Here is a 27,319-nt window from a genome sequence, read left to right on the forward strand (position 1 = left end):
AGGGAAGGGATGCCATCCAGAGGGACCTTGACAGGCTTGAGAGGTGGGCCCGTGTGAACCTCATGAAGTCCAACAAGGTCAAGTGCAAGGTCCTGCACATGGGTCAGGGCAATCCCAAGCACAAATACAGGCTGGGCAGAGAATGGATTGAGAGTAGCCCTGCAGAGAAGGATTTGGGGGTGTTGGTTGATGAGAAGCTCAACATGAGCCGGCAATGTGAGCTCACAGCCCAGAAGGCCAACTGTATCCTGGGCTGCATCCAAAGCAGCGTGGCCAGCAGGTCGAGGGAGGTGATTCTGCCCCTCTGCTCCGCTCTGGTGAGACCCCACCTGCAGTGCTGTGTCCAGCTCCAGGGCCTCCAACACAAGAAGGACATGGACCTGTTGGAGTGGGTCCAGAGGAGGGCCACAAAGATGAGCAGAGGGCTGGAGCACCTCTCCGGTGAAGACAGACTGAGAGAGTTGGGGTTGTTCAGCCTGGAGAAGAGAAGGCTCCGGGGAGACCTTATAGCAGCCTTCCAGTATCTGAAGGGGGCCTTCAAGAAAGCTGAAGAGGGACTTTTTACAAGGGCATGTGGTGATAGGACAAAGGGTAATGGGTTTAAACTGAAAGAGGGTAGATTTAGATTAGCTATAAGGAAGAAATTCTTCACTATGAGGGTGGTGAGGCACTGACACAGGTTGCCCTGAGAAGTTGTGGATGCCCCATCCCTGGAAGTGTTCAAGGCCAGGTTGGACGGGGCTTTGAGCAACCTGGTCTAGTGGACGGTGTCCCTGCCCATGGCAGGGGGGCTGGAACTAGATGATCTTTAAGGCCCCTTCCAACCCAAACCATTCTACAATTCTAAATACATGAGGAAGAAGAGGTGACAGTGGAAGGTCCCCTCTTCCAGCCTGTAAGGAGGCACAAACAGGTACAAAAACAGGTTGAAAGGCCCCAAGCTACTTTCCTTCCCATTTTAAAAGGCAAGTTTGTGAGCCAAATCCCAGCGAGAAGGGAAGAGAAATACATCTGTCAGAAAGGGGCAGATAAAAGAGTGCAAGACGACTGAAACCAGAAAGGGCTGATACAGCCCAGTGCAGAGGAAGGGACGGATTTATCAGGACCTTTACAGGTATAATGAGGAATGTTAGGAGGACAAGGAGGTCTTAAAGCACTGGAGAAGTGCAAATCCACTTAATATCAAGCTAAACAACAGTAGAGGAAGGGGAGGTTGCTGAGCTAAAGGCAAGACAGGTCCACAGGAAAGCAAAGATGCCCATTTCTCGAACGAGACCATAAGAACAGCTTTATCAGGACTGGGCAGGAGCCTACTTCTTGTTATGGCCAAGGGAAGACGCCTGGACGACAAGAAGGCAAGAGTATAGTGATACCATCCTGACAGCGTCCCAGCAACATGTAGCATGGTCGCCACTGAGTCTGAAGTGATAACTTTAACTTCTATTAACATTTGGGTTATTTTACATAATGATCTCTTTTGTTCTGGATGCTGTGTACATCAAAGGCAGCCCCTCCCCAAGAAGTCTCTGTTTTACATAGGCAAGGGCATAAGTAGGAAAATGTAGGGGGAGGTACCTACAGTACCAGGACACCCCCAGTGAGTCTTTCACTAAACCAGTCAAAATCATTAAACACACCACAAGCCAGAGATGAACTTTACCCCTACGCTCCTAAGATTGGCAAGAGAAGGGAAAACCAACTGCAGAAAAACAGCTTGGAAGGAGTCATTTATCCATGAGTCCAGCTCAGAAGAGTGGTTGAAACTTGTATGAGACTAGTATATCCTGGGCTGGTACCTAGGGCACAAGATGAGATCAAAGGAAAGTTCCCCTTTTATAGACCGGTGGTAAGTGGGTAGAAAAGAACAACATTCAGTGGCAACCTCATGTTAGACCTTAATTAAGGGGATTTCCAGCACAGCCAAGAGTTTTGGGCAGGGCTGGTTCCACCTTGCAACACAGACAATTACAGGACATTTATTAGTGCAGCCTTTTGCAGGAATGGATCCGTATTTGGAATAGCTCCCTTGCTCCTCTGCTTTAGGGGGATTTGCAAGCAGCAGCTGTACTTTGATATAAAACTTGATCATTGAACACATTGCTTGGAAAAAGCTCTGCAAGAACTGACCTCCTCCAGTTTGCGCCAAGGGTTTAGAACGTTTTTCTCACGGTGCATTTCCAGCCAAGTCACTGGAAACCCAGCCTTAACATTTGCTAGCTGAAAACACGAAGACCAAATCAATTTTAGCAGAGGTTGAGAAGGGGAGGTTAGCAACACACCAGGTTTATCTGCTAGTGCAGGAGGCTTCCAAAGTCCATTGCCCAAGCTTGAGAAGGGCAAAGAATAAGTTTAGCTTTCACCTTGAAGAGCAGCAGTGTCAGCCTGTGAAAGTCAGCCAGCACTGACGGACCACTTCGATAGCTCACAGGCCAGCCCCAGCCCAACAGACAACAGGTTAAACCCTTACTTGTTACTAAAAGAGCCCACGTGAACTTCACAGCAGCGTGTGCTATTTCTGGAGCACTTTGCACCTCCAGTGGTGGAAGGCTAGGGGGAGCTGGAAGGATTTCCAATTGGAAATTGAGATTGCAATCCAGCTCTTTGTGCGCTAGGCAGCAACAAAACCCAAAGTAATTTGCTGAAAGGAGCAGGAGGGCATGAATTTTCTGGATCTGCTCAGTAAAGGACATCAATAGATGTAGGCTGCCTTAGCTCCTTATACACTGACAGGCAAAAACCCCACCCTAAACCCACAAAGATTTACTTAGCCTATCCTGGGTGTCCCATGCAGGGACAACACAGATTAGTGTGGGTCTGCTTTTGGACAGACAGAGCAGTTTTCTCCCCATAAAAGCCAAGGCACAGCTGCAATCACACAAACAATTGCTGTAACATGAAGCCAGCCACATACCACTGCAACACCAGAGACCGAAGCAGCCCACTATTTTTGCCCAAGTTTATTTCTAGAAATTTGTACAAAAATTGATACTCTGTAATACAATAGTCTATCAAATATGACAGATGAACATTTGTCTTTAGAGGCAAGATTCCAGGAATGTGAAGTACCGTCCTCTTGCATGGAAGAAAGGCACATTTTGGAGCTGAAAATACACTCAGCTGAACCGTTGAAAAGGCAGGTCAGACATGCAAGTAGTGCAGTGTTTCAGGTTTATACATAAACACGTTGTACTCTGAAGAAATCTCACTACAAGCAGTGTTAACATCCACGTAAACATTTTATAAACACTTTAAAAAGTCACTCACTTTAGATCCTATGCATGAAAAGGCTACTCCTTTACATTCACTGGACGGAATATTTAAAAAGCCATCTTTGGGCAGAAGTTACGCCTAGCTTTCCCCAAATGCTTTTGGGATCCGAAACACTTCCATGAATAGTCCCACTGCATTTACTCCTGTAGGCTACCCTAAAGGTCTGCAACGCCAGAGCCACGTGATTGCACCGTCCCACCGCTCCTAGAGCTTGTCCTTGAAATTTTGTGGCTATGAAGGAGTCCCATATTTCCAGCTACATGCCTCTGTGCAAGCAGCACCTCCGACAGACCTGCTTATAAGCTGACATTCAAAATACAGGTGGTGAAATTACAGCCACCAAAGTTTCCACCACACTGTACGGATCGAGGTCCACCAGACTCATATCCTTTGGTTTCCTGCACTGCACGCAGTAGGTGCCACGCCGGGGGATCTGGCAGCCTGCTTGTGCTTTCAGAAGGGGCTTTTCCAAAGCAGAAATACCCTTGTGCTATGGAAGCATGTCTCAACATGGCTCTTGTGCAACACGCCTGTAATACTGCTATCCCGGTCAAATCAACCTGCTGCTTTTTTGACTGAAAACCAGATAGATCCTACTCTCCCAAAATAGCTTGTGCTAATGGGTACAGTAGCTGTAGGAATGCTTCTAATCCATTGCTGGCCATCCGACAGCGTTATATAGCAGATTACAAAGGCAATCCTTTCCCCCATCCAAATCCTCACAGCAATGGGGAGTTGTGCTTTTCTGGACAGAAAGACATTTGTAATGGGATTTATCCAAAGTAAAGCCTTTTTTTTTTTTATTTTTAAAAGTGGTCTAGCAATACTTTAAACACTTTCTTTGAAAGACACATAGACCCACACATGCTTTCAAGTACACGATGACAGCTTGGACTTCTGGAGAAGACGTGTTGATTCTGAAAGAAGGAGGTGCTGCTGAGCCAATCCCTTCAGTTGACTTCCAAAACCTCAGTCTCTGGCAGACCAAATTTGCACTTATACTTGTCAAAGAGTTTGATCAGGGAGTCCACATATATGCTGTGGTAGAAGTCCACTTCCCTCTGGGATGGGTTATCGATTTTGGGGATGGTGATGGGCTCCCCAACTGATAAAAAGAGGGAAAAATCCACGTTAGGTTGAATGCTCCTGTACAGCCTGGAGATTTGTCCCCTATGGCCACAGCTATGGTCGTTCAGCACATCCACCCTGGCATACCCCAGCTTGCCATTATAGCAGAGGTTTGCCCAATTCCTTCCAGTTTTGCTCTAAAGCACAATGCTCCCACTACCAGGACCCTCATTGCATCTGCAGCGATACCCAGGGCAAGTGTGACATGCGTGACATTTTAGCTACACAAATGCCAGCAGTGCAGTAGAGGCTCTGCACGAGGTGGTTGGGAAGTCCCACTTGCTTCTGTTTACAGCAGGGTGATAAATCCCTCCTCAATTAACAGGAACCAAGACTAAAACCTGCAGTTCTCATGTATTCCCCTATACACACCACAAAAGGAAAGAAGCACTTTTTTCTTTCCGTCAAAGCCTTGCTGCTTTGGGTTGGAAAACTCAAAGACAAATTTTAGGATTGGCTTTAAGACTCAGCTATCAGACAGCATCACACTGTCAGTCCTAGTAGTGGGGGGGTGTGGGGGGGCAGGCTGCTTCTGACTTTAGCCATCCAAGACCAGGAGGTTTGGATGGTAGAAGGTTTTCCCCCCGCAAAAGAGCCCACTTGCAAAACTAGCTGGCAGTAGAGCATGACGGGAGGCTTGCAGCCTCTGGAAACTATTCTAGTTCATTCTCAGCTGTGCTGGAAGGTTTTATATAGAAGGGAAAACAGAGTTTTATAGTCAAGACTCCAAGACCAAGCTGAAACAGGGGTATGGCATAGACTCAGGTAACTACTACCAAGAGAAGCACGTAGCATGTTTATACGAAGACCTTACCAACAGTAGTGATGGGCTTGGGGTAAGGTAACAACCCCCAGGTGTTGGAGGAGAAGAGTCCACGGCCATGAAAGATGCATGGAGCAAAGCCAATGTGCTTCTGGAACTTCTTCTGAACCCATCTTCCCCATGAACCCTCCTCAAAGATCACCTGCTTGTACACTTCATTCTCCCCAAAGGAGTAGACGGGAACCAAGTCCGCACTAGAAAGATGGAGAGATGTTAGGACCTCACACCCCTGGTCTGCAGTCAACACTACAGCACCATACTCTTTCAGGCTGCACATTTGCAGATTTTACTGGCTAGAGCTTTGTTTGCAGCACAAGGTACTGACATAAGTCAGACAGACTTGACATGATGTAGTAGATACACTTTTAAGGCATGCAAGAGGAGAATTGTACTGACAATGGGCCCACGAAACACTACCCAGTCAGGCATTGAATATGCTTCCGTATATTCTCATCTCTGATTTTTGATGGACACCCTATTTCAGACACATGGGATCTCTGGAGATCGCAGGGGCTGCATAGGTGATGCCCCATGCAGGTTACTGACACCTGCCTCTCCTTGCCCTGGAAGCCTCCTGCTGTCTCAAGCAGCTTCTTACCCCTGTCCCCTGCTCAGGGGCAGAAGACAGAGGAGATGCTCATGTGTCTGATGCTCTCAGTATATATCCATGCAACACAGCAGGACTGCAGAAAGGAGACTCCATCCACGACATCAGCTGCGTCAGGGGATGAGAGCACCTTCTGTCTGCTAGCAGTACTGCTCTAGCAGTGAGGTTGCCTCTTACCCATGCCGTAGAGCCAGTTTCACAAATCCTTTCCGGTTTTTCAGCGTCACCGAGTTCTTCCCTGGGGTGCAGTTCAGGGACTCTGCTGCCCCTCCAACCACGATGATGATGGCGTTGCCACTGCCGTTCTTGGACAAGATGTAGTCTATGCTGTCACGGTTCACGGGACATATACCTGCATATCCAAGAGACAGACATAAGGGTCAAGCTGCAAGATTAAGAATAGCCTGAATGATCCTGAAGACACCGGCCACACTTATAGCAAAAAGTTCATGCCTTGATTGCAGGTAGAGTTGTCCACCTTCCCTGTGGTCATAGAGGGTTGTGTATATTATCAGGCAACCTGTTCCTCAACTAAACAAGCAGTTAACAGACCTGGAAGCACTAGACTTGGTCATAGACAAACTCCACCAACACCAGCTCTCAAAAAGTTGCCTTAACAGCAAAGACTTCAGCAAGGATTTTCTTCTGCTCTTAGTGATGCCAAAGGCAATTGTTTGAGACATCCTCCCTCCAAGTAAAGGTTGCAGTAGGAGCTGGTTTATCCTTAGCGGGGGAAGCAAAACAATTATGTTATTTTGATGCATGAGAGTCTGAATTTGACCAGTTCTTCAGGAAAACCAAGTAGTGGAATAGGTCTTCCTTTAGGAGGATGGTTTAGTGATACAAAAGGAATAAATTGGCAAGCCTTCCAGAGGCAGATCTATTATGGATTAGTTTGAAAAATAACTTTCGTGAACTAACATGTCAAGCTCTTGCACGGTGAGAGCGCAATCCTTTGCTCTCCTGGGAAGGAAGGGTGCTCAAGTAAGTCCATACTCTGAGATGAGTGTCTGGGAAGGTCTTTTTGTCTATCCCCCACTGGAAGGGACAGGGCAGCACTCCAGCTTTACAAAGCAATCCCTGCCCTAAAGCATCAGGCTCCACTCCAGGGATCTTACCATTCAGCGCAATGAAAGAGGGCCCTTTTAATTTCTACTCTATTGCTCTAAAAATGCTAAGAAGTTTGATACTCTACTCCTGAAACTCATGCTTTTATCCTACAGTTATTGTCAGAGCTTGCTCATGCCTCACATTTGTGGCCAGGATAAGCCAAGGAGAAGCGAGATGCCATCATTTACATTCTCATCCACACGTCTGAGCTGCGTTGAGTACTTAAGGTCATTGCACTAGGCAGGGCAGTATTACACAATTTAATTTTAGAAGCTGATTCTGCACATCTCATGGTAGTCATCACTTAAACCAAGAACTAACTGATGAATGGGTTCCATGGGGCTATAAAGGGGAAGTCTGCAAGCCTTCATGTGTATCTGAGCGTCAAGGTCACCACCTAATCCCAGCTCCAGACCACAGGGGAGCAGACCTCACTTGAGACAGACCAGCTGGATTTGAAGATGAAAAACTCATTTCTTTCAGCACAGCTACATCTCTCTCTGACCGTGTTTCCTTCAAAAAGCTCAGGCTGTGCTTGCTGCTCTGGAGGACAGACAGAAGCCTTCGTACTTCTCCCATTCTCCACCCCAAGGCTCACTGACTACACAGCCCTGGCTAACAGGGCGGCACAGATTTATGTTCAGCCATTTCACACTTGTTAGCAGACGGAGATTACGCCTGCTCGCAGCACTGAGCATTGAAATCCTTCCTCCAGGAAATGCACCAAGACAGGCAGACAAGTGGCAATTGCTAAATTGTGCTCTTTAGCACATTTACACGGTATATAGGATTTTCTGGCCGTCTCCTCGTGCCTTAGAGGATTCCTACTGTAGCTGTAATGTCTAGAAGGCTATAAAACATCATAGTATGCAACAGTTGGTTGTAAACCAGCTAAGTATGTGTATTGGTTTTGGTTTTTTTTTTTGTTTTGCCAGGATTTCACTTGAAGTGGTTCATCCACAAAACAAAGAGCCCAGGGAACTATCAGCACTTCCCACGCGATGTTAAAGCCTTTGTAGTGAGACCCTTAAGTTCCACTATAGAAAAGCAAAGACAAATTATGGCTTTCAGAAAGTTAACTTTGTCCAAGAGATCACACCTGTAGTCTTGCTTAAATCCTAAGCACAGAGGAAGCAGAATTTCCCACTGATTTAACTGTAATGCTCAGGGATAGCCAGTTGTTGCTAATGTCTACTCCCACCTTCCTTCCAAAAAAAAGAGGGAAGCAGCTCTGTCTGGCCACAAGATTTGTCTACCAGTCCTCTTGAGTAGATTGAACATGGGTTTTTTAAGATATAGAAAGGCTGATGCTCCGTGGAAACTTAAGCAACACACGAACTAAGTTTACGGACACGATAGACTGGAAAGCAGATCCCAACTTCTCGTGCACTGTTGTCCTGTGGAATTCCCAAATTATGGGAATTATGGACTTCACACAGCAACTTTCATCTGGTGCAGGAAGGCAGAAATCAGCTTGAGATACTGCCCTTCCCAGGCAGAGTCAAACACCTTTTCTGCACCAAATCCAGTTAGTTTTCTTCTCCCTCACCAAATTAAGGCCGTAATCTTGGAAACAGTCAAACCTAGCAAATCAGAGCCAAGTACAGCTACTCTTATCCTCTCCCCAGCCATGAATCAAGATTCAGTCAAAATGCTATATTAAGATTCCTGTTTTAAAGTCGTTTATTGATGAATCTGTTCCAGGAACAGCAAACAGGGTACTGGACTGTTCTACTCATGGTCTTTAAATGTTACTCCCTCATCTCTACCTAACCGACGGGCATCCTCACTCTGAAAAGGAAGCTCAGGCCATGCAAGAACACTGTTTCTTGAGATTGTCAACACTGCTTCCTCTGCCCAGACATAACCTACAAGCCCTCCATCATTAAAATCCTGGAATCCATTAGAACAGACCTATTCATGTCATTCAGCAAACTTGTATCACTGCCTATTCCCTGTAACCCATCTTTTCAGGGAAGGGGCTCTTCTGAACAGCTGAAACTGTGCGATACCCTGGACTCTTTGCTCCTGGCAGGCACCTAAAAATGTGGTTGGGTGAAGAGGGCATCTGTCATTGCCATAAGACCTAGATGCATGACAGCTCATGTGGTAGTGAGCCCAGGAGCAGAGCTAGCCATGGTATTCACATTTCAAAGGCTAATGGATACTTTATATTTTCAGAAATATAAAGGTATATTTCATATATATATGAATTATATATATGGAAATTTCAATATTTCAATACCTCAAGATGAGGTATTCTTCATCCACCAGTACCTCCTAATGATAACTGGGACAACTTGCTCCCGTGTCTCCATCTTCCTCACCCACGACTACAGATGCCGGATATCTTTACTATGCCTTTGGACAAGAGTATCCTTGAGTTCAGGATGAATGCCGAGGAGCAGCAGTCCCCGCAGCCCAAACTAGTCACATTTATTCGCAGCTTCCTCTTGACAACTATATGAAAGCAATGTTTGTGTGATGCTACCAGAGAGAAGTGGTTACGTGAGCTTCTGCCACAGCTTTTCACTTTAAAGAGGGGAAGACAGGTCAGAGGCAAGGGCATGAGTAGGAGGAACAAAGTGCTCTTCCACTTACCGCCAGACATTAAGTAGTCCCTCAAAATGGGCATCCTGAAGTTCCCAGCCAGGGTAGCAAGGTATGGTCGGATCCCAGGGAATTTCTGGCTGACACCCGTGGCCTCTGTGCTGAAGTTGCAAAAGGCACCCAAGCCCATGATGCCATGGGGATGGTACCCAAAAATGTAATTCCTGGTGGTCAGCAGATTGTGGGTTTTAACCAGCTAGGAAAGAAAAGAGTGAGCTCATATGAAGACAGATATTTTCAGGTAATAAGAAAAAAATGGAGAAAAGAGGCAAAAAGTCCCCAGCTTTTGTCTCTCTTCCCACCAGGGAGAACAGCCTAAGAGCTGGGGTATGGGCTACCCTGGATTTCAGAGAGCAGCCACTTAGACTTCAGTTCCCCAAGCAGAGGGAGCAGAATAAACAGGCTGATCTTAGACACAAGAAGACTGCCAGCCAAGCAGAAACCGGGTTTGGGTTGCAGTAGCCTGTACCCTTTGTTTCCCTACTCCTCCCAAAGGTATTCTTGCAAGCCTCTTGCCCAAACCAAACAAGTTCTTCATGGCCCTGTAGCCACAGCTACGCCTCCTTCCAGGCCCTCTCTCAGCACATTAGTGGCTCACATCCCAGTATGAGGGGGAAACAAAATAAAAATCAGTGTCCCGTAACAGAAGCAAGTTTACTTAATACCTGAAAAAAGACCCAACCACTTAATATGCCTGCTGGCCACCCTCCAAGAGGGAAAATGGGCAAAAGGGTGGCTTACCACTGGAAACTATCCCTCCTTTCAAGAGGTTTTGCTCTGGCTTACATGCCAAAGAGCCAACAAGACACCTCAAGCCATCCACACCAGTGTTCCGATTTCTGCAGGACGTGCTCCAGGAGCAGTGATCGTATTGGTTTGGGGTTGTGCAATATTCTTAATGATTTACTCATCTGTTTGCACAGCATGGACACTCCAAAGCTGTCTCAGCCATGCACAGCACAACCCATGCCCTGGTACCACTGCTGCCAGAGGGTTTTTTTGATGCTGTAAGTAGCAGCATCCCATGCATCAGAGCATCTTCCCTGGCAGTACACAAGCGGTCTCCGCAAGTATACAACAGGAGGACTGCTGCATCACCCTCCAGAAGTAGGGATCAAATTTGATTTTTTTTCAGGCTGCAGTGGTGCCAGTTTTTGCTGACTGCAACACCCCAACAGCTCCTAGACCGGGGCAGGACCTATAAGCCCCAGCTACACCTTCAACATGAGGTGCTAAACAACTGCACCCCATCCCTCAAATTGTATACGCAAAGGTCGCTCTGTGTCAACTCTTATAGGAAAAAACGCAGATTTCCGAGACGTCACATCAGCATTACATACCCCGCTGTCTTGGCCAAGAAGTGCTTTGGCAATAAGCAAGTCCGTTTTGTTGAATCATGCTACAGGGAGCTGAAGTGCCATTGCGACACACTGAAGCAGCGTGCCCAGAAATTTGATTCCCACCACTGTCCCTAGATGAGGCTACAGCACTTGTGCTATTTAAGACTGCAGCTGCAATACAGGCGTCACGCAGCAGCGGGTTAAGGAATTTGACTACCCCTCTCCACACTTTCCTCTAGCTTTGAGGTCACGTAGGGCTCCAGGAAGCATGCGCAGATCATAGAAGCGTTTAGGTTGGAAAAGACCTTTAAGATCATTGAGCCCAACCATTAACCTGGCACTGCCAAGTCCACCACTAAACCATGTCCCTAAGCACCACATCTACACGTCTTTTAAATACTCCCAGGGATGGGGACTCAACCACTTCCCTGGGCAGCCTGTTCCAGTGCTTGACAACCCTTTTGGTGAAGAAATTTTTCCCAATATCCAATCTAAACCTCCCCTGGTGCAACTTGAGGCCATTTCCTCTTGTCCTATCGCTGTTACTGGGGAGAAGAGAACAACCCCCACCTCACTACAATCTCCTTTCAGGTAGTTGTAGAGCGCGATGAGGTCTCCCCTCAGCCTGCTCTTCTCCAGGCTAAACAACCCCAGTTCCCTCAGCTGCTCCCCATCAGACTTGTGCTCCAGGCCCTTCACCAGCTTCGTTGCCCTCCTCTGGACACGCTCCAGCACCTCCATGTCCTTCCTGGAGTGAGGGGCCCAAAACTGAACACAGGATTCGAGGTGCAGCCTCACCAGTGCCCAGTACAGGGCACGATCACCTCCCTGCTCCTGCTGGCCACACTATTTCTGATACAGGCCAGGATGTCGCTGGCCGCCTTGGCCACCTGGGAAGCCGGCTGAAACAGAGGGTTTGTCCTTGTCGCTCTGGAGCACGAGGCATTTGTGAGCTGAGCTTGGCAGAGCCACGCATCTGCTCTCATACAGAAGACATGCCGTTCTCCTGCTGCCAGCCGTGGCAAGCAGCCCGCTCCAGCCCCTCCACCACGTGCAAGGACACCCAGTTCCCAGTGGAGCCCATTGCCTTCATACCTTGTACGAGCCCCAGCCAAGCTGCAGCCTTATCGCTCTGTGTTTGCTTTCCAAGACCTCCCGTCATGGAGGCAGAGGGTTGGTGATACCCACCCCACTCACCCATACCACTTGCACAAGTAGTGCAGGAGCAAGGCAAGGCGTATGCAGGGAACCAACTCACCTGCACACCCCACTCGTGGCAAGAAGAGGAATATCTGAGCAGCACTGGAAACTCAATCAAGTGCTCGCAACAGGGATTTACAGGTCTGAGTCAGCCTGGCATTCATATTTATGTGCTTTTCCCCAGTTTATCCCATGCAGGCTGCCACAGGTTGTCCCACAACAGATGGGTTCACAGAAGGTGAACATGTCTTCCTCCACCCAAGTCAAGCCAGGGCAACCAAAGACTGCCAGGCATCAGACAGGTTTGTACATTTATCTGCAAGTGGTGCAGGTCTTAGATCTGCTAATGCATAAACTCAGCCCAGGGTCTGACCTGCCAACACCAAAGGCAGAGCCTTCATGTCTCGCTACATTTAATCTAGAAGCAGGAATTTCTGAAGTGCTGTAATCACTTGTTTCTAGTCTTAAGCAAGACTGAAGCTTTCCTTAGGAGGCTGATGGCTCACTACTAGCTTTCTTGCACCCTCCCCCTTGACAAGCAAACACTGAGCTGCTGGGCTGCCTTATCAGGTTGGCCTAAGGAATTGCTGTAGCTGTCATTTGACAACACTTCTGCAACTCTGTTCTGAACCTCCAACAGGTTTTTCCTTTTGCCTTCAAGGTCTTCTCCAGTCCCACACAGCCCTCAGCTCCTTGAAGCCTCAGTGCTCCCATGAGGAGACAGAGGCAGCATGTCCTTGCTGCATCCCAGCTGGATGATTACAGCGCTGGGACTGAAGCTGGACCTTCGCCCCACTGCATTAAACACGCCTGTTCCCAGCTGCTGTCTGAGACCAAGCCTGTTTCAATGGGAGCAAAGGTCCATCCATCTGCTCTAGTAATAACAGATTTCTTTAAACAGATCTAAGCCTGCCTACAGAAGCAATAAAGCAGTGCAATTACGGTAAAAAACTAGTGTTAATATTTGAGTGCCAGATACGCCCAAAGAACAGTATTGCCGATTCTATTTGTAGGAACAGGATGAGTAGCACATTCAAGTGTGGAGAAAGGGCAGGATCAAAATGGGTGGTCTAGGTGGGTGCTCAGCCTAGCTGCAAGCTGAGCAGCACAATGACCACAGAAGCATGCAGAAAGCAAAAATTAGAGCTCACCCTGCAGGATTCAAGCAGCAGTAGTGAGCATACAAGCTTGCAAAACAACCGAACAACTGCAATTAGCTGCATCACACCCAGAGGCATTATGGAAGAAATTATTTCACCTTCCCCAGCAGTGCAGGCCAGGACCTGAAGACCCCTCTAGGCTCTCAGTATTACCACTACGCTACATCACACATAGGAAGCCAAAGCCTCCATTTCCATTCTGTAAGTCATCTACAACAACAACTAAGAAGCAGCTTTTCCAGGAAGCCAGCCAAGCCACAGAGTGCAAGACAAATGCCGCAAAAAAAAAAAAGTCACTGTCTTGCAACAGCCCCTGCTCTGGCACGCTGCTGACTCTCCCATCTCAGCAGGAGACTGAGAACATCTCACAGCACACATCTGAAATGCTCACTGCATGGCAAAGGTGAGCCAAAGGTCTGCAGCCATTGCTATCTGAAGTGCTATTGCCTATGGAGATAAGCAGTAGCTGTGCTCACGTGCTCAGGCGATGGATTCTTTACCTAAAGACGACCTTTAGGTTGTGGCAGTCCCAACATGACATCCTCAGATCAGCAGGGTGTGCTCGGGAGGCTGCTGGGACCTTGCCTGCCTCTGCAGCAGCAGGGTTGAGTCCAGCCAGGCACCCAGCACCATGCTCACCCCTGCAAGAGCTCGGGCTTTACCTGGCAGTTCAGCACCAGGATTTAGCTCACTGGAAGCTTCCTCAGCTGCTTCATGCACTGCTTAGCTTAAAGTGCTATTTGCAAGGCCAGCCACTAAGCAGCAGACAAACTTAAGCTTCTAGTGCCCTAAAATAGCTCATTACTGTCAGAGCAGCTGCATGAAGCCCCAGTGAATGTGGACAACCTCTGCTCACGCTGAGGAATTGAGCCAGATTCAGGCTGGTTCCCAAATCCACCTGGTATTACAAAACACGACCTCCAGATACAGGTACAATAGTCCTACTGGTGTTTCAGGATGGGAGGCACTGCTGACTCAGGTGGAGATCAAGCCTAATCAACATAAATATCAGAGCAGAGCCTGCTTCTCATGCAGCTACTCTGATAAAGAAAGCCTGATGCCAGCAGGTAGAGCTGTGGGGGGGATGCAGCAGACCTAGCCACAAGTTCTAGCATACAGCTGTGTCAGAAGTCAATACTGGTGGTGTTTCAGTCTGGCCAGACCCAGCCTGCGTCCTCAAGATAGAGCCAGGTACAAGGAAACCCTGGCCTTCAGAACTGCAGCCACTGAGGACATTATACTAAGAGGCCTCCCCTCCTAAGCTTTTGGTGCTACAAGTGTCACCCACTGGGAGTTGGGTCCCTATTCCTGGGGAGGTGGCCTTAGGATTTTGGAAAAAAGTCTGCAAAACTGCTTCCTATTTATTTTCTGGAACAGGAGTAAAGTCTGAGCCAATATCCTGCTGCAGGTGGTACCTAGGGATGCAGCTAGCACAGCTCTGTGTGCAGAGCTTGCAAAAGCTGAGTTTAGCATTGCAGGTGCCACTGGTGAGATTGTCACTGGTGTGATCTGCCCTTGCAGTGCTGAGCGGACGCATGGCACAGGATGAGGTGCAGCAGATGACTACCCCAACAAACCACGAGCCAGGGAGACAAAGCAAGCTCCGCTAAGCCATCACACAGGCAACTCAGGATCCAGTCAAGGTGAATTTTGCAGACAGAACATTTAAACAAGTGGCCACCTCTAGACCAGTCTCCCTCTTGACTGAAGGCAGGTAAAGAGTTTATCTAAGGAGTCCCCGTGCTCTTAGCAAGTTCAAGCCCAAGCTGTTCTGGTTGCTACCACTCCTCACAAGAGATAATATTCATACCCATAATTGCAGACAACCACCTCTAGCACCTCACAGCCCCATGATGCCTGTAGCAGGTTTTAACAAACACGCAGCCAACTGGCTGTTCCCCATAGCGGGTGCAGGGGTTACCCCACGGCTGTCAACCCTCATGTGCTGCCCTTTGCACGCCATTTACCAGTGGGCTCCGTAAACCTTGCCCAACTCTACCCCCTTAGTGACAAAGGAATCACAGCCATAAGAGGTTCTCGCAGATGGACTGCAGGAACTAGCAAGTATTTATCTAGAACAGCAGAGTTCAGTTTATTTACCTGATCTCATCTCTAAATCTACTCGAACAACCCACCTGTTTTGACAATCTACAGTGGATCTGACCTGCACGGCTGGTGCAGGGCCTATTTCCATGAAGACAGGGGCTAAATATGCCCTCAAAGGAGAGGTGAAACAAGGGGACCAGCCATGACTGGTGACCCTCTTGAATCAAGTCCCCAGGAGAAACTAGCCCATTTTAGCTTTCAGCAATATCAAGAAGGCAGGGTTTGTTGCAGTACTAAGGACTTGGTACTAGAGGACAACCCATTTGAGGCCCTTCAACACTCGAGCATGCTCTGTTCTCCATTAGCTATGAGACCTGTGTTGACCAGCCACTTGCAGCCGGTGCAGTTGCAGTGTATTTTTCCATGTACACCTCCATTTGCCAAGAATTACCCATTAATAGCAGCAAGAATGTGGCAAGAGTGTTCACCAGCAGCATGTTCAGGCACCCTGCGAGTTCAAGTGACTTTGCAAAGGAGGAATCCAGTCTACGTCACTTTGGCTTCCTACTGGAATTGGATTCCCTACTGCCCTCCGAGGCTGGACTATCGTAGGGCAGGGTGGTTTATCAAATGCCATGGCAAGGTCCCTCCCTTTTGCTCAGACTGAATAAAACTTGCCAACGGCCTTACATAATAGTTCTTTTAGCTGCGTGTCCTTCCAAAGAGGATCGAGTTCCCTCCTCGCTGAATTTGGCCCCTGCTCCCTTCCAAGTCCTTCAGCTAATTCTGCAGTCCCCAGAGCAGACTGGCAGCCCTGTCCTTTGTCTGCAACACGTCTGAGCTAGCAGAGAAAATACAAGCAGAAGGTGAGCAAGCTGGAGAACCAGAGCTATTCCCACTGCTGGAAACCCTCCTTCCCCAAAGCAGCTAGACTTCAGAGCTGATTTCGCAGCTCCCTGTGAAGGGGTAGGACTTCTGGTGCACAGGGTTCCCAGCTCTTCTTACCCAGCACACTGCTGCCCGCGGGGGTAACTGGAAAACAGAGCAAAACTGAGCTAGATTTACAGGAGGGGAACAGAGGTAGGGCTAGGCACAACGCAGGACTGCTGCAGCACGAAAGAGAATTTGGAGAGATGAACAGGGAGCCTTCCTGCTACGGGGTAGATTGCCTCCAGAAGTCTGGTGATGAGACCATCAGAAGCAGCAGCTTCTTCAAAGCGTGATACCATCACTGGTGATGCATTTCAGATTTTATAACCACAGCTGCTCCAAGCAGGAGGATGGCAATGGTAAATAAGCCATGTCCTACAGTTCACTGTCAGGGATAGACTAGTGTGGGTACAACATCGTCGCCACAGGGGTTATTACAAGTCAGTCTAAAACAATGAAGTCCCAATGCATAGAGTTAAACTGTTACTTACTCTTATTGGAAAATAATCCCTGAAGTACCTCCATATAGCCCAGTTTCTCACCCATTGGGATCTTCTTCCACCTGAAGAGAAAGAAAATTTTAAAAAATCATGGTTTTAAAGCTCTTTCCACATAGGTGCCCACCAAAAAGTCTCAAGGACTCTAGATAGTTTGCTGTCTCACTAGAGAAATCAACAATTTCATTCCTTTAAGTGGGACACCTGGATCTTTCACTAAAATCGGGTGAAACCATCCATGGTCAGGACTGAGGGGTACTTCAAGCTGATTAAGGCCTGACTACAAATTCAGGGTAGGATCTGACTTGATAATCTGTTGTAGTTGGGCAATGGACAATTCAAGCTGGAAACAGCTCCATGTTAAACTCAGATTCATCCTTTGGGAAAGGCCAAGGTCCTGGATGATTTCAGTGGTCTGGAAGCAATGAGAATTGTGCTAATCTGGCTGTGAAAGGAGTTGCCATCGAAGCTTGTTGCCATTGCTGTAGTGGGTTCTCAGAGCTGCTTTCTACAGGGCGTCCTCTGAAATAAAGTTTTCTGCTTTATTTGCAGCAACACTGACTCCATAGGGGAGCCACATCTTAATAATCACGCCATAATCTGAACCTTGCAGGAACTGGAGAGGACAGCAAGATCTTGAATCTTTACGTAGGTCTTTCTGACCTACAGAAAGAACCTAAGCCTTATAAATATGTTGCTAAAAGCCAGCAGTGGCATGATATTAGTGAATGTTATCTTGTATTACCCTCAGCATCAACAAAACCTGCAGTCAGTGCTTGTGCCGAGGGCTGACATTTATATGCTTCACTGAATAATGCTTTTGGTCAGTGATTCAGCCAAGTCCCACTAAGAAGGGAAGTCACCCATTATAAGGAAGTGCTTCTTTGTCCAAATATGAGGACAGGGACACTTAAACAGGAAGGATCTATTCTGCAATATTTACCTTTCTTTGGTGTATTCCAGTCAAATACCAGCCAGGCTAAATATAGAGCAGCAATCGCCCAGCAATCTGTGCACAGTATGTACATGAGGATTAAAGTGCAAGCAACACCTGGATAGGTCCAAGAAAGAGAAGAAAACAAGGTTGCATCAGGTTTTGGTCTGCATTTACACTTGCATTAAGAGCCCCTTGCCTTTTGACCCCGCTGTTCTGAAGTCTTAGTCTCAATCTGATGCCATTAATCCTCAATCAAATCGGATTTAGCTAAAAACCCCTTATGTAGGACTGAGACAGCTTCCTCTAAAGCTACCTGTTTTGAAGTACCTCAACCTCCCCTTGATGGTTTCTCCAGGTCTCTCTTCTATAATATCTCCAGGTAGGGCAGCTGCTTCACCAGGCAAGAGCAAGACTTCATGAGCATCAAGATTTCTTTGTGGCCCACACCCAGGGGTTTCTTCCACAGCTACACAAATCTTCCACACACTACACCAGCTCTACGCCAGCCATCCCACCAGGGTGCCAGAGAGCCCGCCCACAAATGATATTGCCATTTTCGCACAAACTAAATTGGGAAGGAACAGCGAGACTTGCTTGACTGACTGCAATCAGCATCTTTTTCCAGTTTAATTATCAACAATACTATGAGCAGAGCAGCCTGAGGCTCCACATAACAGAAGTACCCAGAGACAAACCATCTTTACTATTTTACTGGTCTAACACAAACACTTCTTGTCCATCTCTGGTACCACTTGGAAGGAGGCCAAGCCAAGAGGAAGGCACTCCTGTTGCAATCAGTTGCATCAGTTACCAGTTGCTTCTAAGAAATTTCTTCTCTGTGGACATTCCCCAAGAGTGAGTCAGGTAAGAGGTTTCCAATTGCTTCAGTCTTATTTGTAAGGTAGACACAGACACAAACTAAACATCAGTACGTCTTTCTATAGTACGTGTCTCCTATGTTTTTCTAGAGCCAGGTAAAGCCATTTATTGCCAAAATATCAAAGTATGCAAGTGTGCTTTACAATATCCACACTCCCAAGGAACTGTCCTGCTGCAGTGCACGTCCAGTAATTAAGGCTTAAGTAAAAGTTAACATTTTTGCATTAAAAGTCTTCCAGAATGAAGGGAAAAAAGCTTAGCTTTCAGCCAAAAGGTGTTACTTACCCATGATAAGGAAAGTGAGAACCCATTGCAGCACAGAGATGATCTGGAGTTGTTTCTCTACTTTGGATTTGGACAGCCAGAACAAATCCTGCAGAGCAGAAAGAATGCTCGATCCTGTGCCTAAGAATAAAAAAAAATAGAAATAAAGTTACATTTGCACACTGAGCAACAATAACAATGTTTTCCTTCCAAATAGGAGTTTTTAAATCAATGTTCATGCAGTTTGCTTTTAGAGCAAGGCTTGTCAAAGGCTAGTGTTTCCCATGGAGTTTAGGCATCCTGGAAGGTTACCATCTGCAAACATCCATCTGTTTTGGGGGTGCTGGAGGGGATTAATGGGTGACATCAGTTCCCACCTGAGCAAACCTCTACTCACTTGACCATAAAAGTGCAGAGGACATTAACACGTGGTCCTAACACACCCCCCTGCTTCAAACCGCCAGTTCCTGGAAGTGGTGTTTGATAACAGGGAAATCCATGAGTTCACCAGAAGATAAAGATCAGCTGTCCCAAACCACAGGCAAGCACACACCAGGCTGTGGTCTGAACTGCTGCTCGTCCACCCTTCTCTAGGTCTGTTGCACAACTCCCACGTGCCTGTTCAAGGAAAGCTCTGCGTTCCAGCCTGACACATCACAGCCTAAGGGCTGGTTGAACAACACCTCAACCCATGACCCCAGGGATCCGCAGCTCCAAGGGTAAGGAAAACTATCAGTGTTCCTAAGGCAGTAAATGAGGAAGGAAGGAGTTAAAAGCCACTCTTAGAAGCTTAAGCTATTCAAGTGAGGAGAGACCCAAGTATGATACTGAAGTGAAAGACTTGATTTCTATATGCGGAACCACCCACTGCAGCATTTGCTGCTATGCTCAACAACCTTGAGAAAGAAGCACTTGCAAGTGTGTTTTCCTTCACTTCTCTTCATTACTTTATTTCACAAGCACCCTAATAACTGGCTAAAATGCAAATCAAGCTGCTGGCCTATGAACAAACCAGGAGCTGTGTTTATGTATTTCCTTTTCTGTTTAAGGATCAGCCTGTTATTAGAAGGGATGCGACGCTGCTAAGCAGCTATTATATTGAACGGGTTCAGTCCTTGCTGTTGCTGGCAAGACATGACACTGCTAGTGGTGATACCATAGCAAGTGCTCGCGCTTAGTCGAATGCAAGTCTGCTGGAGAAGAGCCTCTTCTCAAGATATAGGCAGGTACTAGAGTTTGGTAGTCTCCACAAAGCAGGTTTCACTAACGCATCCTTTAAATATGCAAAGCATCTCTGCAGTCTTTGCTAACTGTTGCCCTTGCTGATAATCTAGGCAATGGGATTAATGCACAGTAGCCGCACCTGCAGAGCTGTTTATTAGTTTTGCAGCTCCTTTGCTGCCCCTCTTAAATGCCATTTAATGTTAAGCCCGCGCATGGTCCTTAGGACTGACAGCTACATGCCTTCCTGAGCATTTCTGCTAGAAAAGGACATCAGCCAAGAGCCACACCAAGCCCTGCAGCCTAAATCTAGAGCCAGCCCACCCAGCCCAGGCCCTTGGCTCTGCTTAGTCTATGTTGAATGAACAATCCTTGCAATGGGTTGGGCATTAACTGCTCCAGGTTTTGGTCAAGGATAGATCATGTCACTGCAACTGCCAGTAAACTGAAACCTACAGCACTAATCCAGTCTGAAGCAGCAGCTCAAGTTGAAGGCAGGTCTTTGCGAGGTAACACAGTACTTGCTGAATTCACTCTTACTGCTGTGAGTATCGCTCAGAGATGAGACAGGGCAAGATGCTGATGAGTTAAACCACCACTGATTTGCAACACTAGCGTACCTAAGCAGGAAGATTCAGAAATCCCGTGCTGCAGCTCTTCACATTTGACAGTAAATGCTCAAATTTGGGGTGAGTAATAAACTCCACCCCATGTTTTTTTAAAGACTCTGAATCGCCTGTCCAAGGGTAAGAGAAATCTGTCATTCCTGCTGAGGGGCCACAGCCTAGGGGCAGCCTCTACTGCAGCTCTAGGAACTTGCTGCCCCAAAAACCTGGTTTACAAAATTGCACATGGACAGACCTCATGTGGCCTGCGGACTGCTAGATGTTAGTTTAAAGGAAGCTTTTAGCAATAGTGGTGTCACTGGCCATATCTTTATGCCCTCAAAATAAGCCAAAAATCTTAGAGGTTATTTGTGATTCCTAATAAAAGCCCAGCCTCATGTAACTTATCCTTCCAGCACCTGTAGTTACACTACCGAAACATCTTTGGATTGATGAATCCAACACTCCAGCCTTGGATCAGCTAAATCCCTACCCTCCTCCCCTGAAGAGAACAACTGTTTATCCCTCCAGATGAGAATTTGTACTTCAGCATTTTCTAGATGCTTCAACAAATTGTAAGCATTGCTAGCCCTGTAAATAGACCGGTATTGGGTAGCATAAGTCAACCTGTCAACTTGTTTCCCGAACCGCATTAAGCTTTATGTGGCAACGTTCAACTCTTGCAGACAGAGGGAAGGCACAGGTTTGGCAGACGGCTCTGAGCAGGCAGCTGAGCACCTGCCCTTGGACAAGTGGTGTCCTGGGTCAGTTATTTGCTGAAAGCAAAAGCATCCTTCACAGAGATCAAGATTCCCAACACAAGAAAAGCCAGTCAGTACCATGGGCTGAATAATATTAATATTTAATTCCCAGTTAAGGACATACAAGAAGTCCAGTGGCAATGGAAAGGACTGTGGGAATGGGCAGAGGAGTCACCTGGGAAGTGCATGGTCTACCTTTGCACCACCAACCTGCGTGCTCCAGATGGACCCAGTGCATCGACTGCAGGCTGGGCAATTATGGATTTTAGTGCTGAGACAGCCATTTCCAGCCCGTCCTGAGCTTGCTGTTCATCAGGTCAGACTTAACACTTTGTGTATTTAACCCTCCATGCAAGCCTTGCCTCCTTTCTCCTTCAGCTGTAGTAGCCAGCAGACATTTTTGGGAAAGCTCTGGAGAACCAGGCTGGTTACTGGTGAGACAGAGCAGGAGAGCTTTGACAAGTCAACAGAAATGTGTTTTTTTGGGACTCAGCCACAGCAGAATTACCCAACACTGATACTTGGGTTCAGTTCTTTAAAGAAAACCCTTCCTTTTAAGGGCTCGCCACACCAAGCATCGTTCACATACGAAAAACCCAAGGGATAATTAAGCATAGGAAAGGCAATTTCTCTAACTTTCAGGGAATACATTAGCCTAATAACCAAGTTTAATAAGGCCCATTAGACATACCTATGATTAACTTTGAGGGGAAGGATACTGTATACCCCAGCCTTGGGTATCCATTTGTGTCAGCCTTTTCTCAAGGAAATATTTTGAGTCCTGGAGAAACACAGACCTCCATCTTCTGCTACTGAAGATAGATGCTTATCATGCGCTGGCCACCCAGCGCAGCCCCTGGAGTGTTTTCCAGTTGCTCCTTTTTCCAGGACACCTGTTCTAGAACTGGTCAGCCTGGCTGTTTGGGTTCACAGCCTCAGCAACCCATGTCTACACAGTAGAGATCTTAGCAACAGCTTTCCTGGTTTCAGATGAGATCCTGAGCCCCTCAACTCACACTGCAGCTCATGCCCTGGAGTATTGATGGGATACTGCCTACACCAAGCCATGCACGGCTCAAGGATGCTACTTACCAAGACAAAGAGGGACTTCTCCAGGAGATCTCACTGCTGCTCAGTGATAGCAGCCTTCCAAGGAAGTTCAGGGACATTAGCCAGCTGTCCCCCAACTGGTGATGGGCTTAGTACACTTATTTAATTCCAGCAGCCAGAGTCAAGAGCAAGAGATGCTACCAAGGAGATCCTGGAGTCAATGAAGGGTTTGACCAAGCATCTGACTCACGCCTGCAACACAGACTCAGCTAGGGACAGCATCTGGTGCACTTCTAGCACAGTTTATTTCAAATAAAGTGCTCAAACACCATGATTTACCTAGGCAGGGAGATAGACCCAAAGGTCCCAGGAGAAGTAGTAAACAGGACTTCTCATTTGGACACCAGAAAACCCAATCCACAGTACTTAATTAAAAAGCAGTCAAATAAATTAGCTGAGAGGAAGTACAAGTGTTACAGATAGTTAAAAATACACCAAAAGCTTGTTAAAGCCAAGCTTCATCTGCTGCCTTTTCAAGACAATTAGCATATTTATTCTTGGCCAAGAATTATACTGCATCACGCAGCTTGTTTAGATGAAAACCAAATTAGATGTAGTATAGCTGAACCCTTCCAAGGCGTAAGGTGCAAATGGACATTTTGAGCGACATATTTGGCAGAAAAGCTGACACTGGAGGCATAACAAAACTAGATTAAACAGACCGACACTAGGATACTTGTGAGGACGCAGCCTCCCATCCAAGAGCAGGAGTCTGCACGGCAAACTGCCACATTAAATGTGACGTCTGGAAAACCCCTTGAGCAAGACGAGTTATTCTGTGTCTAGGTTTACTCCGATGCCCCAGCAGCAGCGCACAAGGTCTTGCCACTTCCAGCTTTGTTGTTAGTGGTAGTAGATAGTGAATCATTCGTTAGAGAATAACGAATTACCAGCGTGGGGTATAGTTATCCTGCCCTGTACACAGCTGTATAGCAGTTTGCTCATGCCCCAGGAGACTACTTAATAATCCCGTATTATCTGCAGTAAAGAATGCCTACGACTGGAGGTCAACAACTTAGTTAACAGGGACATGTGACAACAACGTTTATTTCTGCCCCATTAGAAGGGAGCTGGGATTCTGCATAGCAAATAAATTTGTTATGACATTTATCTTGTGGTAGATCTGCGTTTACTCGCAGCACTGAACTTGGCCTTCAGTCACGGCTCTATGTGGGTTAAAATGAGGTAACCATGAGGGTAGACCCAGATGTCCTTGACCAGTCAACAATTTTAGATTTAAGTCAGCAAGACTTAATAGCTCTAGACAAGAGAAAGGGAACCATCCTATACATCTCATTGGTGTGTCCAGAGGAGGAGTGTAGGAGCTCTAAAAGAAGGGCTCAGTCATAAGCAAGTCCAGACCTACACCTCCCAGGCAGTTTTGTCAAGAGGAGACGCTACAACACAGCTAGCAGTGATGCCGTACTCCCAAAACAGGAGCCCCCAGGTCCCCCCCAAAGAGAAATGAGGTCTGCCAAACCTCGGGTGCAGCATAATATTAACTCCAAGGTAAAGCTGAGTGAAATCATTTTCCTCACCCCAAACTATTCTACAATTTCTTTCCATGTTGTGGAAGTTCAATATTGCCTAAAGCTTTTAGTCACAGTCCAGCCAAAACAAAGGAGGGAAGGAGCTTCTGTAAGATGAAACGAGATGAGAAAAGATACTTCAGCAAAGAACAGCCCTTAAATGCTCTGGCCACACTCACATCCTTCCTCAGGAGAGTGGAACACCTCCTTGCTGCTCTGCCAAACACAAGGAGGGGAGTGCCTGGACTGCCTATGGCCAAAGTGGGTCAGGTCAAGATGAGGAGATGACAACCCCTCCTCCCCAAAGTGTCTCAAAGCATCATCCAACCCTAGGCATTGGTCCAAGGTCTGCTCTGATTTTTGCAATATTGGGTTGGTGTCCAAGAAAGTTCCCCTGCACACACACGGGGATGGAGAGGGAGGCAGATGCCTACACCTTTTTTTTTTTTTTGCTTGTTTTTAAATAGGATCAGACTTTCGGCCAAATTCACGAGCGCTGGGACAAAACCAGATGCAAGGCAAACAAGACAACTGAAGACTAAAGGACAGTATGAGCCATTCAGAGTCTCACCCCACGGAAGTCAGCCCTTTGCACAGGCAAGATACTTGGAAAAGACGGTCAGGGAGGTAGAAAAAAAAGGCTAGCGGGTTTGTTCTAAATATCCTATGTGGTGGGGGAAGTTATCTAACATGATCAAGCAGCACGTGAGGTCCCGTGCATGAACCGCTACACCACGTCGCCTCTCCCCATCTTTGATCTGCAGGGTCCCACGTCATCATCCCCAAAGCCCAGCCTGAGTCTGAGCTCCTCTGGCAGGCAACCTGGCTTTTGCTTTGAACGGGCAGGCTTTGAAACTGGTCCTGCATTTTGTTGCCCATGACAGGCTACAGAACTGGCAAGGGGTTGCGTTGGTGGATGCTGCAGTCACCAAGGCAACATCTCCCGTCTCCCCAGGCAGAAGCACATGAAGAAATGAGTAAGGAAGCACCAATATCACTGCAGGATCCCCACGAGGTGCCTCAGAGGAAAACTGACCTGAGGAGAGTTAAGACAGCTTTCCATCGCTAAGCAGGATTATCTAGAGATGAGGCCAATCACTGTCCCTAAACCACACTCCATTTTGAATTATGCACATGTCCTAGATCCATCATTAACATGCCAACGCCAGCAAGGTGGCCCCTGAGGTCTTGGGTCAGCCCTACATATTTTATAGGTCTCCTGAATGATTTATTCTCTGTACTTGGCTTGCAGTTAACTCTCAATTTAACAGTTCACATGCTTTAATTCAAATGACCTCTCTCAACTCAAAGCATCACTTGACATCTTGCTAGTTGTATAAGCAAGCTAAGTTACTTTAAGGACATGGGAAAGACATATGGATCTTTTCCCCGATCGGTTCACAACTGATCCTACGGATCCATCTAATGTCAGTGGGTGCCACATCTTTCTGGCAGAGATGAGCACCAGCAGCTCTGGTGCCCAGTAGGACTGGGCAGGACACGGTATGAAAGCAAGAGCTTAGGGGTTAATTCACCAGGTTCAGGTCCTCTTAGCTCTGCTAAAGATTTGCTTAATCAACAAGCCATTTCACAGGTCTCTTCATCCCAGGAGGAATTATCAGTTTGCTTTTTCAGGGCAGAAAGCCTTTTGCAACACGGACAGAGCGATCACTCAAGGAGCCTCCACAAGGCACAGGGTAAATCGTTGTCCAAGTGCATTTTCCTGCAAAACCCCCACTATTTGCAAGTCCTGACACTTCTCTAGCCAAGCACCCTTGCAGGAGGGGTACAAGGCTCTATTAAGCAAATATTTAGACTTGTTGAATTTATTCCTGCGAGATCCCTGGAGCTGCTTTTACAAGCACGCAAGGGAGCTTGCAATTTGGGATTTCCCATATTGTCTCTCCAACGTCTTTAACCTACATGTTTCAGCCTGCAGCAGGAAGCGTTCAGCGTCTGCAGCAGCTCTGCCCGTGATGGGTGTCAGCCACTGACACCCAACCTGCTCCTCTCGCCGAGGAAGTGACTTACCAGCACGGAAGGTTGTAAAAGCAAACTCTTTGCTGTACTTCCTAACGTAAAAACCTTGCTTTCACACTGAATCTTCAACTCCCCATTACAAAGCAACAATAAATAGCAATGCATTTTTTTTTCCTCTCCTATTGATGTAGGTGTCGGGAATAAAGTACTACAAAACAGGGCTGCAAACAGTGAATTTCAACAGCCATGCAGCCTTGATAAAACTACTACACTTTCCTTTCTGCCATCACAAAGGGGGGGGGAAAAAGCCTCATTTCTAAGCAAATGCCACACACCGACATTTTGCCAGGGTGCAAACTCGCTTAGATAAACCAGAGCCGTTTGCAACAGCTTCAGGAAAGCAGCCCGAGCCTCCACGCTCGCTAAAAAGCAAAACCTGGCGCAGAGAGCTGTAATCCTCACCCCTAAGAAAAGCTGCAGCCAGCCTCCCCGCCATTGCACATTGCTTTTCCCCTTCCTTCCCCCTCTTAAACAACCACTCCTGCAGGCAGGAAGAAGAAGGGGAATATAATAAATAAAACGGAGCGTTTCGGTGATGCTTCCACTCCACCCTGCATCTTGTACCGGGGGATGCTGCTCCCCCACAGCAGCATCCTCCCGGTGCCGGGACCCCCCGCCTCGGTACCTCGCAAGACCCCGGAGTAGGCAGCGATGATGGTCTTCATTGCGGAGGGGTGGTCAGGTCCCGGTCAGGGCCATGGGATGGAGAAGAGGACCCGGCTCCGCAGTCCCGGTGTAGCCGGCGAGAGGGAGAAGCACCGGCCGCGCATCCCTATATAGCCCCGGGGGGGGGGGGGGGGAGGGGAGGGGGAGGAGGAGGAGGAGGAGGGCGGGGAGGGGCGGGCCCCGGCAGGACGCCTGGGTCCCTCAGCCCGGGGTAGGGGGTGGGGGGTGGGGGGAAAGCTCTTGGTCCCGGTGATGCAACTTGCTGCGTGGGATGGGGATTTAGGGGGGTGGGGGGGAGAACAAGGCAAGGGGGCACCCCCACACCCTCTGCAAGGTGTTTCCCTCCCTGTTTTCCTTCCCCCCATCGCAGGGTGGGGGAAAATTCCCCCAAGTCCCCATTAGTGATGATGGGCGTTTTAAGAGATGGTGGTCCCCTGTTTGCTCAGATGTTCTCCCATCCCACGCTTGGCTGATTTTAGCTTCCCTAGCAGGATTTGGGAGATCTGGATTCCTAAAAACGTCATGAAATTAAGACAAAAGATAGAAAAGACAAAATTTTAGAAATTTTATTAACACAAGCTTCAGT

The 27,319-nt window shown here is 47.5% G+C and overlaps 1 protein-coding gene across 1 annotated transcript; it reads right to left on the reverse strand.

Moving 5' to 3' along the window:
- Positions 1-2,942: 2,942 nt before the first annotated feature.
- Positions 2,943-26,833, reverse strand: DGAT2 (diacylglycerol O-acyltransferase 2). The gene is made up of 8 exons (XM_075140353.1): positions 26,693-26,833; positions 18,823-18,942; positions 17,665-17,772; positions 16,716-16,786; positions 9,540-9,744; positions 6,006-6,180; positions 5,213-5,415; positions 2,943-4,375 (listed from the first exon to the last, which is right to left on the reverse strand). Exons 1-8 carry the CDS (start codon positions 26,730-26,732, stop codon positions 4,221-4,223), a joined length of 1,077 nt encoding a protein of 358 aa, XP_074996454.1. The 5' UTR covers positions 26,733-26,833; the 3' UTR covers positions 2,943-4,220.
- Positions 26,834-27,319: the final 486 nt, after the last annotated feature.

Source organism: Calonectris borealis, chromosome 1 (genome assembly GCF_964195595.1).
Source record: "Calonectris borealis chromosome 1, bCalBor7.hap1.2, whole genome shotgun sequence".
NCBI classification, from domain to species: domain Eukaryota; kingdom Metazoa; phylum Chordata; class Aves; order Procellariiformes; family Procellariidae; genus Calonectris; species Calonectris borealis.

Coding starts and splice junctions, on each gene's coding strand:
- DGAT2 (XM_075140353.1), bottom strand. CDS start 26,732: ATGAAGACCATCATCGCTGCCTACTCCGGGGTCTTGCGAG. Junction 17,773..18,822: donor TCTCACTTTCCTTATCATGG/GTAAGTAACACC, acceptor GGACCTATCCAG/GTGTTGCTTGCACTTTAATC. Junction 6,181..9,539: donor GGACTACTTAATGTCTGGCG/GTAAGTGGAAGA, acceptor TTGGATATGCAG/GTATATGTCCCGTGAACCGT.